The sequence below is a fragment of the Ylistrum balloti genome, unplaced genomic scaffold (assembly GCF_031769215.1).
Source record: "Ylistrum balloti isolate Yb309-2 unplaced genomic scaffold, AGI_CSIRO_Ybal_v1 Utg370178, whole genome shotgun sequence".
NCBI classification, from domain to species: Eukaryota; Metazoa; Mollusca; class Bivalvia; order Pectinida; family Pectinidae; genus Ylistrum; species Ylistrum balloti.
Genome location: NW_026782165.1, coordinates 108,020 through 121,522, shown reverse-complemented (window position 1 = coordinate 121,522; position 13,503 = coordinate 108,020). Strand labels below are relative to the sequence as shown.

Here is a 13,503-nt window from a genome sequence, read left to right as displayed (position 1 = left end):
CAGAAAGTAAAACGACGTAGCAATTATTACTGTCCATGGAGCAGAACAATAAAATCTTACTGGATTAAATCGTCCTTCGGCTTAAACTGTCTTAACGTAGTATTATATTTCTAGGTTTGCCTTGATCAGAGGTAGCTCTAATATCTCTCAGGGTGTAATAAATACCATGCATTACAGGAGCCTGTCAGAGTTAGGGTATGGTCAATAACTATGAAATAAAAGAGCCATTCGTTTAATACTTCAAGTGGTAATTTTCCGTTAATTTCAATAATGTCTGTCATAAACTTGGATTAAATTGATGCGGAAATGACCATATCTTGACCCGTCTCTCCAAACCACAATGAGAATGCTTGGTCAACCGGGTCACATAAATATGACTTATTATCCTTAGAGAAATCGAAATGGTCACGTGTCAGTTCTACGACTTCCGGTGCAGCATGGCCTCGGATTAATCCAGCAGTTATAATTCCATGGAGTCGTCCGTTGCTCGAGGAAAATGTACAAGGACTACAGCTCTTTTGGGATTTAGACACTAACACTAGGCTCGCATCCTCATATTAAATAAGGATATTTGGTAGCATATGTATTCACAATATTATTTGTCTATAGAGATACATAACGTTGTTATCATGAAAGTCTTGTGTATCGCTGTATATATAATATGTATATAAAAACTACATGACTATCTCCTAGCTGGTGTAGCAACAAATTGAAAAATTAGTTACATAACGAGGATAAAGGGCTTTCCATTTTTTTCAAGTGAAAATTGTATAATGCGAATGGAGGAGAGAGTCGCTGATATGTCCCTTTGAATCTTCTCAATTCGAGTGCATCACACGTCATTTAATCTCATTCATACATTTAACTCATTTTTTTAAAAAATGGAGATTTATGAAAATAGATTGTGATACATTACTAAATCATACATAATGTAATACAGAAATGAAACAATTGCGTGCGTACTTCCTGTTATCGAGGGAAAAACTCCCTCATTTGTTTTAATTATAAGGCACGGCGAAGGTCAACACTGGCGTTAGAAATAAGTTTGAGATAAGATAATTGGCCAAAGGGTGACCAAACAGTAATCATAAACCGTTGGTTCTGGTTGACCTCCTTTAGTACATGAAGTTTTAACATATCGTTCCTTGAGATCTTAAAATATCTATGTTACATTTTACCTGTGTCTGTGATCTGTTTTCATTTGACTGTATATACGACCTTCACAAAAGTTGATGACAAGTATTTGTATACATCTGACAATTTCTCACTGTCCTGTGCATAACATTCCATACCACGATTATTTCTTTAGAGAGTAAATTCTTCGGAACAGATAAAATCTCTGTCACCAGACTTAGGAAGAATGTTTCACATATCTGTCCCTTGCTATAGATCGATAATAGATATGTTCTTTCATTTTTATCTTTTGAATAGGGTTCGGTTTTATCTTGATAGAACATTAGCCTGTCAGAATGTAATTATTTTAATTTATTTAGCAAGAAATGATGCTTTGCAGTTAAAGTCTTCCTTTAGCAAGCACGGTCTTCTAACTAAAATTCTAAATTCTATCTTGAATCATGTCTGATAATAACGTAATATTACAACACTCCCTAATGTGATGTTTTCCATATCCCAGACGCTAGTTGTTTTCTTGTATTTACGATAACGTTCCTAAATCAGCTGACATATCAAAATTATTTGGATAAAGTAAATTCCAGTATGACTGATGATATTCATTGACAAACTATACTCGTGCCCGTTAAATTTCTTTGATGCTTGTATGGGAGACAGTTTCAGTTCGACTCGAATTATTCAAGCGTTGCAAACACAATCCGCTTAAAGAGATATAACACAGCACTGCAATTCCCTATAATTATCTCGCAATTCTGCCATAGAAAACTTAAGTTAAATGGTATATATCCGTATAATAATCGGACCTATTACAGTAAAGCTCCTTAAACCCGAGACAATCGTATGTTGTTATTACATAGAAGATAAAACTGTCCATCAAAATCTAAGTTGGCAATTTAAAAAAAAACTGGGAACAGCTTTGCTTCATTTGTATCTTTGTGTTTATCGAGCACTGCAGTAATTAATATACTAATACAGAGCAAAGATGTGCATCGCATCAATTTTGATTTGTAAGTTATTAACTTGATTACTGTAAAATAACTTAATTTAGCTAAATCTATTTTTACAATTTGATCAATTACAGCAATGATGAATTCACCCATCCGTTAATTAATTAAAAACAAAGCAAACGTAGATAAATCGGGCCTGTTTCAAAAATGATGCACAAATTGACATTTGCAAACAATTGTCTGAATTCAGAAAATATAATGAGTTGGCATTGAAGCTGCCATATTCTGAAATATAGAGTATTTTTAGCTTTTCTTCTTGTGTAAAAAGGTGCAAAGTGAAGGTCAACTTTAGAATGTGTCCTTGGAGCATTTCACAAGATACAAACATTTAACGTATTGTTTCTCAATCGACTTAAACTAAACTCTTAAAGAAAAGCACAATTTTCGTGTATCTTTAAAACATCTATAGGAATAATATGAAATTACAAGAAACATTTATACACGATGATAAATCAAAACATGATGTGTGCTATTTCAATGAAAGGAAGGATACGCATGTCTGTGTGATTTGACTTTATCTCATACATCAATATTGGAGACAATAATCCTTATGTATTAACATTTAGACATTACTGATAAAGCATTGACAGTATGATAGGGTAGCAATCATGAACGTTCGAACATTGTCATAGTTAACATACCTATTAAAACGATGTGAAACAGATATGTATGTTATTCTAACCCAACGTCGATAAAGGAAGACATGCCAGTAGTAAATGGATCTAACATTTTTATTCTGTCTTATACAGAATATGCATTTTAGTTTGGAATATCATTAACGTCTCAAGTATGCTAATTTAACTGGTCAACATCTAAAATTAATTCGGATTTGAAAGGTAACAATGTAAAAACTCCAAAACAAAAGGGGAAGGAAATTAATAACAAAAATGCGAGAACATGGTGGGCGTTGGCTAGTACTGTCTCCAGCATACATGGCATAGTATTGAGTTGTCCAGCATTTCGTTGGTCGTTGTTATTCAACATCACAAATATCCTTTTTTTAACATTCCTTTTCAAATACAACACAACAAGAGACAGTTGTAGTATTCCTTTGAAATTGAAACTGAAATTGTTTTGATGTGAAACCTTATTTGCTTCCATGGACTTGTGATGCAATAGCTTTTACCTTAATCTTTATTTATCAAGTAAGTAGACTTAAAGTCAACAGAATAATCGAAGTTGCAATTGAGTCTATGGTAGTCCAAGAACAGACAACAGAATTCGAGTTCAAATATACATGTCAGCGATTCATAATGACACAATGAACCTAGTGTTTTTAATTGTGGTTTGGACTCGGATGTGTGCGTATCACTACCAGTATAAATGACGATAGTTTACCACTATAATGACGCTACAGACTGGCCGAGCACGCCGCCTTGCTAGCAGTGTATGCTCAAGCATTATCATGGCACCGAGGGAATTTTAGTGAAACATTTAAACAAGACTGTAATGGTGAACTAATACAGGTTAGTCAATTATGGAAGAGCATTAGGAGGAATTAAACGATACCGAATAGGGGAGATAGAGAAACATTGTATTATTTATAGAGCGCTAAATAAATAATTAATCAATAGAGCCGGTTTTGTGTTCATCAATATCACAGGCAGATATGAATGGTCTTCTGTCTTATCTCAAAAACCTGTCTGTAGAACGTGCTCACCATCACAATGCTGCATAATAAAGAATAATAGGGGAATTTCCGGTATACGGATGTACAAAAAATATGTAATACAGATAGTAACAGAATAAGAACGCTTTAATTAGACTAGTTAATGTATTCAGACTTTCGTTTACAATCAGGCCGTGTGATTTAAACGCCTGAAAATTGCATATTCATATGAACAATACATGCATATAATATGTATTACGACAATTTGCATAATTATCAATTAAAAGAAGTACATATCAGCAACCAGCCTGCAACTTCTTGAATAGAGACATAATATGTGCCTGACAGTATCACGGAGTTGAGGCGATTAACAAATAAATAATAGAATGTACGTATTACGAACAATAGTTCATTAAGAAAATACAGTGTACATATGTGTACGTGTACGATGTGCTTATATTAGTTAAGATAGCGATATCACAGTTCAATTAGCAGATTGCATTTGAATTACGATGTTGGTTTTAAATTGTTTGTTCATGCATTTCTAAGAAATAATTCAGGCTTTACACATACAAAAAAAAATTGAAGTAAAAGTACAAAGTATAACAAATGTAACAAGCAATGACATCCACCTATCATTACTTCTTTCTCAAAACGCCACAAGTGTCCACTACAATACCATTTCAATTTCGTTAAACTGGATCTGTTCTTATGGTGTCAGAATAATTGTCTAGGCAGTATATATTGTCTGTGGAGTCATTTGAACGTTAAGCCAATTTTGTTTACCTCCAGAGTCAAATGTCATTTGAAGAGGCAGGAATTGTAATTAAATTTAGTAGCTAATGTGCAATTTTGTTCCAGAAATACCCGTCAAGTGTTAAACAACTCCGAAACTATAGCTAAAATGTAAGGTAACTAAGATATAATGTAAAAGAGGTAGTGTCCTCGTGAAAAAAATACAACAATTCACGAGGTTTTCTACCTGCTACCGTATTTGGAAAATCTAGTCCAGCGGTCGCCCTAGTATATGATACAACTGAAACACTTACTCAAGGCATAAAGGTGAGATTATTGTTTGAAAAATGAAAGCACACATTTCACATAGTTATACTCAAAGATACAGTTAATTACTTCTAACAGAAACGTTAATGCACTGCCTCACCTCCGAAGAACTCTTCCAGAGCTAATAACTCTGCATTATACCATTAAAAAACATCCATAGAGTAATTTCAATGCCACGCGTATAAGCAGTATATCTCTGACACGTAGAGCGGGAAAACAATAGGTAGACATTAATTCAGTACGGACGGTAAATGCAATAAAATATTGAAGGTTAGAAATATGTGTTCCCTACACTCAACAACATAACTCCTTGTTATTATTTGTTTATCTAAGAAAATTTCAGAATCAAAAATAAAACCTTTTGAAAATACAAAAACCGTTTGCTTTAAATGTATCGTTTGTTCCAACAGCATTTTCTTACCTTTCATTTCTAAAAGAATAAATGATATTTACGTATCTCTCTAAAATTATTCTCTAAATGAATATGGATATATATGTATATATATTTCTAAGTCATAAAAAAGGAATAAAAACAATCATTTATAGACGAATATCAAATCAGCTGCAACGTTATCCCTCAGCGTGCATTAGTCCCTATAACGCTTAACGACAATACATCTAACCAGACAGATGCAAGAGCCTGTTTTGTCCTCGTGGAGTTCTCGTGTTTCGAAAATAAAATAGTAATTAATTATATGTCGAGCCTGTAATGGTGCTACTACCGGAAATGAAAACAGAAGCTAGAGTAAACCGGAAATGGCTCTCACACTGAGAGAGAATTGCGTCGCGCAGGTTGCGAGACAACACGCAGCTCTATGACCGTTAGTCTCTGTAAGATTCAAATTTGTTGTTTCATACAAACGGATGAAAGTAGATTGAATGCGAATCACCAATGCACTGTACTTGAAACAACCGTGAAATGGTTATATAAATACACCGGAAGTTTTCTCGTGTCGGCTTCCGTCATGTTATATTCGATTGCTTTTCAATCCTTGAATTTGACCGTTATATATATAACTTTTTATCTAACTTAAATTCATGTTAAAATAGATTGTGTTAAGTAAATTATCATTAATTTTGGAACAGTTATAACGACTCAAAATACTTTTGAATAGTTGAGTGTCATTAACGATATAAATATCAATTTCGAAATGTCAAAACGTAAGGATAATTTCGCAGTATTTCTACAGTTTTTCTAAGACAAACAAATTAAACACCGTTCGATTCCAGAATCTTAAATTTTCATTTCTTCCTCCGAGTTTAGATATGCCACAACCATTGCAACATAAAAATCGAAAAGGCGTGTAAATTATCCGTAAAGGTTAATCATCCAAAACACAAATCCAAGATCCGGTTATATTTTATTTGCTGCACAGTCGGTTATCGAGTGTTGTTTAGTAGAGAAGGGGGATTTCATCGAAGCTACTTTATTATGAATTAATTGTTCTCGTTGCAACCGACTGTGGATCCATGTCGATAATTACAGCATCGTCTTCCTGACATTTTATGAAACTAAGCAACAGATAGAAGTTGTTTAAACTCCATTTCAAATAAGGATTACATTACATTTTTGTTATAATGATTTTAATCTATATAAGGCTATCTCCATAATGCATTTAGCAATCTGTTTAAATTCTTCTTCGTTCTTATCACCTAAAATCTCCTGTGTAGAAAATCTACAGCATTGGATTTACAAGTAATCACAGTGGGTAATACTATCATAATTTTCCGATGTTCACAACATTTTTCAAGTTGACAATTTTTGGAATTTATACTATCAAAACATATCAAATCATTACTAAATTTCGTTTCTGATATCGAAAATTGATGTAGACACGAAACACTATATCCCCACTATTTTACCCAGGAGATATCAAATTCAAATTATATAAACTGCACAGAATGCATGCACGGTATGTATGCTTAGTGGTGGAGTTATACGATGTTGTTCCATTCACACATACGAAAATTCATGTTTTTGACATAGATATTTTAATGGATGTTTTGAACACAGGAATGAGACACCCCACTTCATAATTTTGAAACGTTATATTCGAGGGAGATAAGGCAAATAAAAAAGACAAGGAGATTGTTGTCATTGTGGTTCGGTCCTTGCTATTATGTGAAATCACGTGACCGTATATTACATCTATCTCTGCTATTAGTCTATCACAGAGGGACTTTCACACGCTCGAAAAGTAAAGTGATATTAAGTAGATATTACTCCCGTTAGAAATGAAATTTACATTTATGTTCATTTTTATTCTAAATATTTGAGACCAGGCAAGCCAATGATAATGATGTTTTTTTCTTTGCCTACTTTTCCTGAAATATACAAATCATATCCGCGGTTAAGTAGTGAAAGATGATTCCATAGAAATGATTAAATCAACATATGTGTGACAAAAATAAACCATTTTACATCATATGTAGTACCAGAAATGACAGATAAGACAGGCTGTAAAACATGAGTAGCATATCACCGAATAACACTCTGTTTGTTAGATGATACACATTTTCATTAAAGGAGATCATCCTCGGATCATCTCACAATCTCATATTTATCTCAACAGAATTGTTTGAAATGCTGATTAAATTACAATCAAACCGCTTTGTCTATTGCATATGACAATGTAATCAATTTTATCCATAAATATTTGTAATACCTCGTAGTGTTAAATAAACAATGCGTTCATTATAACACCTACATAAAAACAGTTATTTAACCAAACTTTTCAAACTCTGTTAGTAACATGAAGATGGAACCGATATATTTACATTAAAATAATCAAACAAATAAATCTATATCTATATTCGGTGTGTTTTAATGATCAAATTAGTCATAGTTTGACAGATAATACATATAAAATTATGTAATTATTGTATATGGTAGGTTACTATCAGAATGAAAAACCTGCATATAACACTCTGATATCAGCTAGACCTATGCATTTTGCAATAAAATATTTTGCCACAATCACCCGAAAATGATCAATGATCGAATGTATGTAATACACTGTTTTATGTTTGACTTGAAATTATATTTGAATTGATTAGCAATCTGCTGTAAATCAGATTAAACATAACAGGACTACCACTTTACTTAATAATGGTTATAAATGCATTACCGTTATTGTTTTGGAAAAATACCTAAATCGGATATGGAGTTCAAACAGGCGAGATTGTGCAGCTTGACTCCAGACAGATGACAAATGAACGGGGAAATACCACTTCTACCTCACCCACACATATCCCTTAATTATGTTCCGTGCAAGTGCTCAGTTCTATATATAAACGAAATGCAATAAGGTTATTTGAGCTGCACTGAGTACCGATAGAGAGCGGGATACTTGACATATGAAAGTGGACGAATTTCTCACCAAATTACGAAGTTATTAACCTTTGATATTGATCAAAATTATTAATATCATTGCCAAGCTTTCTGATCAGTATTTTCACTTTAACCTGTTGTAATGTATCGGCGTAGCATAATTGTTCATAACTATAATAGACCTCAATCTTGAAAACAACACCTGTGTATCTACATATAAGTGTGTATAATATAAATGCTGTTTTTTGTAAGTTATTTACATTTGTGATATATAAGATTGTTCACCTCTAATCTCACAATATCAATACATCTTGGCTTAATTGTTGTTGATACTAAACTCTTCGATTTAAGCTGTATGCTTTCGTGAATAAATCAATGTTTATTGAAAATGTTCTGTTCTATTTTTGATTACATATTTTCGCGTTTTGTAGATAGTTTATGTTACACTAAAATAGATATTTTCCAAACATCGCGATCAAAACAGTCGGTCATAACATAAAGCGACAGGCTATCACACCAATGTAGGTTTCTTATCTGTGCTTGTGAATGGAGCTCTCAACAAACGATTGTAGGACGTGTCAGATTCTTAATATTGTACATAAACCTGTGTTTTATATTCCTGTCTGTAGGTATATTCACATAAAAATAGATTAAAAAAGAGCCTACCGTCCATACTACGAACGGTTTTCTTAAAATTATCGACTGTAAAATTAAAAAAAAAAATATCTGTAATATTCAAAAACACTCCCTGTTGTTTGTAGATTAAAACAATAAATACAGTAGGCAAAAACATTCCTAATAGATATTTATATAATTAATCTTTCTATATAATACATTTCAACGACTACTTTAATAGGAAACATATATATATATATGTATATATCTTCACCTATAAAGTGGCAGTTCCAATAAATAGAATCATTATTTCTATTTTTGTTATTTGGATTTTTTTTCTATTATTATTATTTATTTAATTGATTTGCAATTCAATGCGGAAAAAAATCATCTTATTTCCAGAAGCAACCATATGTTGATTAAATGGGAAAAAAACATAGCTGTCATATTCCTATAGAATTATGCATTATTTTAAATTCTATTCGATGATCAAATATTGGACAAAAACTTTTTTTCTGTTCCGTCCAAGTAGTATGTTGTGTATTACAGAGAAACAAATTATTTTTTTCCAACATTCATCACAATATATATAAAATAATTATAAAGCATCTTACTTGGAATTGTTTAGGACTGTATACTCACTAAAACTCTGTGACAACTTTTCAATGATTGACAATATGCTAATTATGCATTGTTTGTTACAAGCTTTAATAGCAAAATATGATGTAATCAGATGTAGATTGAACACAAGTGAATAAAAATTTCCAATTAGATACGGTAGAGCCCAATAAAGAATTAAACCGCATCATACAGTTATTTCTCTCTTCTATTTTATCAAACCAACTATGTTAGCGTTTATTTGATTTTGACACTTAATACGATTGCTGTCAAATTGACTTATTGACTTATCATATTTTATATCATTATTTTCATTCCTGTGATGTATAATGAAACGCTGTAAACGAACGCCGTGTCTATGATACTTTTACAGCAATGCAGTAAAATCACCTTACCTCTGATCAGAAAATGAGGGCAGCGAGGTGTTGTAATAAACAAATTCAATGTTAAACAAAACCTTATATGTTTTCTCATATCTTATTGCCAATTTAAATTTATAAATCCTCGGAAACATAAAAATGTGAAAAATTATCGTGTCAGCTGCAGGCATTTAGAGACAGAGAAAGGCATGTTAACGAGGTCATGTCCACTATAATATACATTTGAGTACACTTACAATGAGATATAGCACTATGCGGGTCTTCAGTTGTATCAATTCCATGAACTCAATTATCTTTTCAAGAGGACAATGGCCAAATTTTCTAATCAACTGGGTCATAAATACTCTTGGCATGCGTACCTAAGATGTATGGGGGTGATCAACATAGATTGTTGGAACTCTTCAACATGAAGTGGTACCTCAGGCTGACGTCACTTTACTTTCAGGGGTAAAAGTCTGCACTATTAGCACGAAAAGATAGCGGTACATATGTAACACATCTAATGCCTGTCGGATATCATTATATTACATAGAACATAATACAAACATATATGTGCTAACATGGTATACTAAAACAGCATCTCCGTGTTGTCTTTATATCTTTTTCTGCACTTTTAGAAAATAAAACTCACGTACAAAATTTAATGACATATAGTGAATGTAATTTATTCGAGAATATAGGTTTACTACGGAAATCTAAAACCTTCTTCCCGTTCTTATCATACATGTGCATGTACTTCAGTTAGTTTTGTTACAATGAAGACGTCACCATACTTCAACTCCAGTGCGTTTAACAAATCTAATGTTCTGTAATTGAACGGCATACAAAACACATAGATCCCGTATATTTTTCATGGGTAACGACGTTTCCCATATAGTCCAGTGTGCCATGGATGTCTATATATCGTATCAATATATCAGGGATCATTAGCCAGGAAGGCATGGCTGTTTGGACCAGTCCCGTATGTTAGTGTTGTATGTACCAGCGGTGAGAATGCTGAAAACAATGTTGATTGTATTTATATTGCTAAGCTGCAAGTCTTAAACCAAATAAGAATTGAATTGAGTATTATTAAAGAAGACATATTGCCAGTTTGTTCCCTATAATTTACACGTCCAGGCATACTGATATAAAAAAGTATTGTTAGATTTCTACAACATAACATGTGAAAGTCACATCTGTTTTTCTATAACTGCCTGTGATACTTGAACATTCAAGAAATCAATATTTTCTTTAATTCAACTTTTTTAATCTGAAAAAGAAAATGCGCTTTTCAAATTAAATGTTTTGGGAACAAATTATACAAGTTCACTTACCGCGTAAGTTATACATTTAGGCCCGGCACATACCGCCGAGTCTCTACATACATACATACATGTATTTTATTGATACAAGTAAAGGTGAGCAGCATGCTGTATACATCACAAAGATAAGTGTCATGTTATACAGATAATATACGTTAATATTGTCATCATAAACAACAATGCATTTACCATAACATATGGCCAATTTTACATCTGCAGTCTATCATACAAGTATATAGTTTTGACACGTACGCGAACACTTAAGCGTCACTGAGTAAAAAAGCGCTTCATCTTCGGGACTAGCTGACTTACGCGCACGAAATGTAAACAGCAAGATGTTAACATTCTTATTGTTTCTAAAACTATACGACTTAGACCTACCAGTGAAGATTAATGAAAATCACTGTTTTTTTCCTGCCTGAGCTCATCTAACTAATCGTGATGAGGGGAGTTATATACCACCCTGAATCGCGTAGTAAAATTTACAGCTTTACTGTGTATCGATCCTACAGAATCGAAACACGCATGTACACCAGTATTAAAACAATTTCAAAATTGAACTCTCAGGTTTTAAAAGCACGTTGTTGATAAGTGAATGCCAAGCGTCTATCTGGCAAAAACCACTTACCTGAACACAAAAATCCAAGAAAGAAGACTACGATTTCAAGCATCTTGGTGACGATGATTATCATTCCTGATGCAGACACCATTTATGATCCATTCATCCACTTAAAGTTAAGATTTATTGAAACTGGCTTTTTTTCTGTTGACGATGGACAATAGCAAGTTGGAACGGTGAAGATTAGATTCAAAAATGAACTTATAAAAACACTTTCCTTATGTTTCACGTTCAAAGTGGAAACTTGTTGAAGAGATGAGCAGTTATGTTGCTATTCCCACTCGTAATCCGTGAGTGTAATCTAAGATCTCGTAAATTCCATAAAGCCCCCGTAGCCTTAAGGGTCGAATGTTACCAGTAGCACAGACCGCGCAGCGTCGATAGGTATTCAAGATGACAGCAAATGATAAAAACAAATAAGTTTTCAAACCATACACCATCACACGGCAAATTTACATAAGAGATGACATAGTATAAGAAGACTTTTTTGAAGGCTTACACACATATGTAATATAGTCACACGGTCACAGAGCTATCAACGAAAATGTTGGAAGAGCCATACGTAACTTGTCAGGCGCTACAGTACTGGTATAGCGTTATTCATTACGAGCCTGGCGAGCCACTGAGTATTGATAATAACTTTTCCACTAACAATTTACATATTCGCTTTGAGTAGCCCGCCCTCGTGAAACGCTATCGTTGTAGGATTTAGACTTTCCGGGAGGACGACAGCCAATAGCGAGTGACGGGCGGTTGGATATGTAAGTTCGGAGTGAGTGAGCGTCGGTATTGACTTTAGGCCAAACTCTGCTTTGAGTCGGAAAGCCCGCGACAGTAAAAGGGATAGCAGCACAACAAGCAGTGGTTGACTAGTCAGGGTAAAGTGTAGTAGTAGTAGCCGTTTGCAGGCACGTAAACTGGCCGACGGTATACATCGTAAAAGCCGATAGCTGATACTACTAGTCTATCCGTATGAGAACTAGGTGCATCTATGACATTTAAATGTAACTGTCATTCCTGTCTGTTCTACATACCACATACCAGTCCTGACCATGTGAGGTATACGTGCATGATTGACACGTTTTACAAATGGTTTAGATTACACACAACTGCTGGATACAATTTCCTACCTGCTGTAGTGCTAAAAACTCCACCTGAATAGATTTTTCCATTCAAATAAGTGGCACGGTTTTCATTTACCTTTGCACTCCAGAGATATTTGAGGCAATTTGAAGGTAAATAAGTTATCTCGAAGTTGGGGTTTTTCATTAACATTCATTTTCACATCACACTTCAAGAAAAACATTTTCATCTTAAACCTATGGTAATTCCATGTAACAGTTGATTTAGTATTCAATGGTCTGTTCTCAGTATCACAATTTTCTTTCAGGATGCTGAAAACAGACGGACAATCTCATAACACAAGGATTTAACAGATGTAGGTTGATGAAATTATGGTGAAGTTTCACGATCATCATAGAGAAATATTTGTTTTTTGTCTGATATAAAGCTTGGCGTGTTTGATGCACGTAAGTTTGCCTGATGATTCTGTTTGTTGCTGTATACCTTGTTCTCATCAGGAAACGTGATATCATTTACTTGGATTAATTAAGGTTTAAGGTGTCGTCGATGGAGCATAGGACGCTTTGCAGGATCACATTATCTTATTTTCCTTGTGCATTTGCAGGAGTATCCGTACAGTAATATAATTGTCTACAGAAATAAACGCAACATCGACATGGATGTTATTTTGATCTCATATTCGATAACACTATGACAAAATATTAACAAAGGAAAGTTTCACAAGGCGACACTGCAAACGGTACA

The 13,503-nt window shown here is 33.6% G+C and overlaps 1 protein-coding gene across 3 annotated transcripts in view; it reads right to left on the bottom strand.

Annotated features, from left to right (window-relative positions):
- Positions 1-12,512, bottom strand: part of LOC132551127 (limbic system-associated membrane protein-like) — a 112,402-nt gene extending 99,890 nt beyond the window's left edge. For 2 of the 3 annotated variants that reach the window (XM_060215236.1, XM_060215237.1), the window contains exon 1: positions 11,686-12,512. In XM_060215236.1, coding sequence (XP_060071219.1) covers positions 11,686-11,767 — 82 coding nt within the window. In that variant the 5' untranslated portion in view covers positions 11,768-12,512. The remainder of the gene's footprint in view (positions 1-11,685) is intronic. The other variant, XM_060215238.1, reaches the window with a different exon arrangement.
- Between the last annotated feature and the right edge of the window lie 991 nt (positions 12,513-13,503).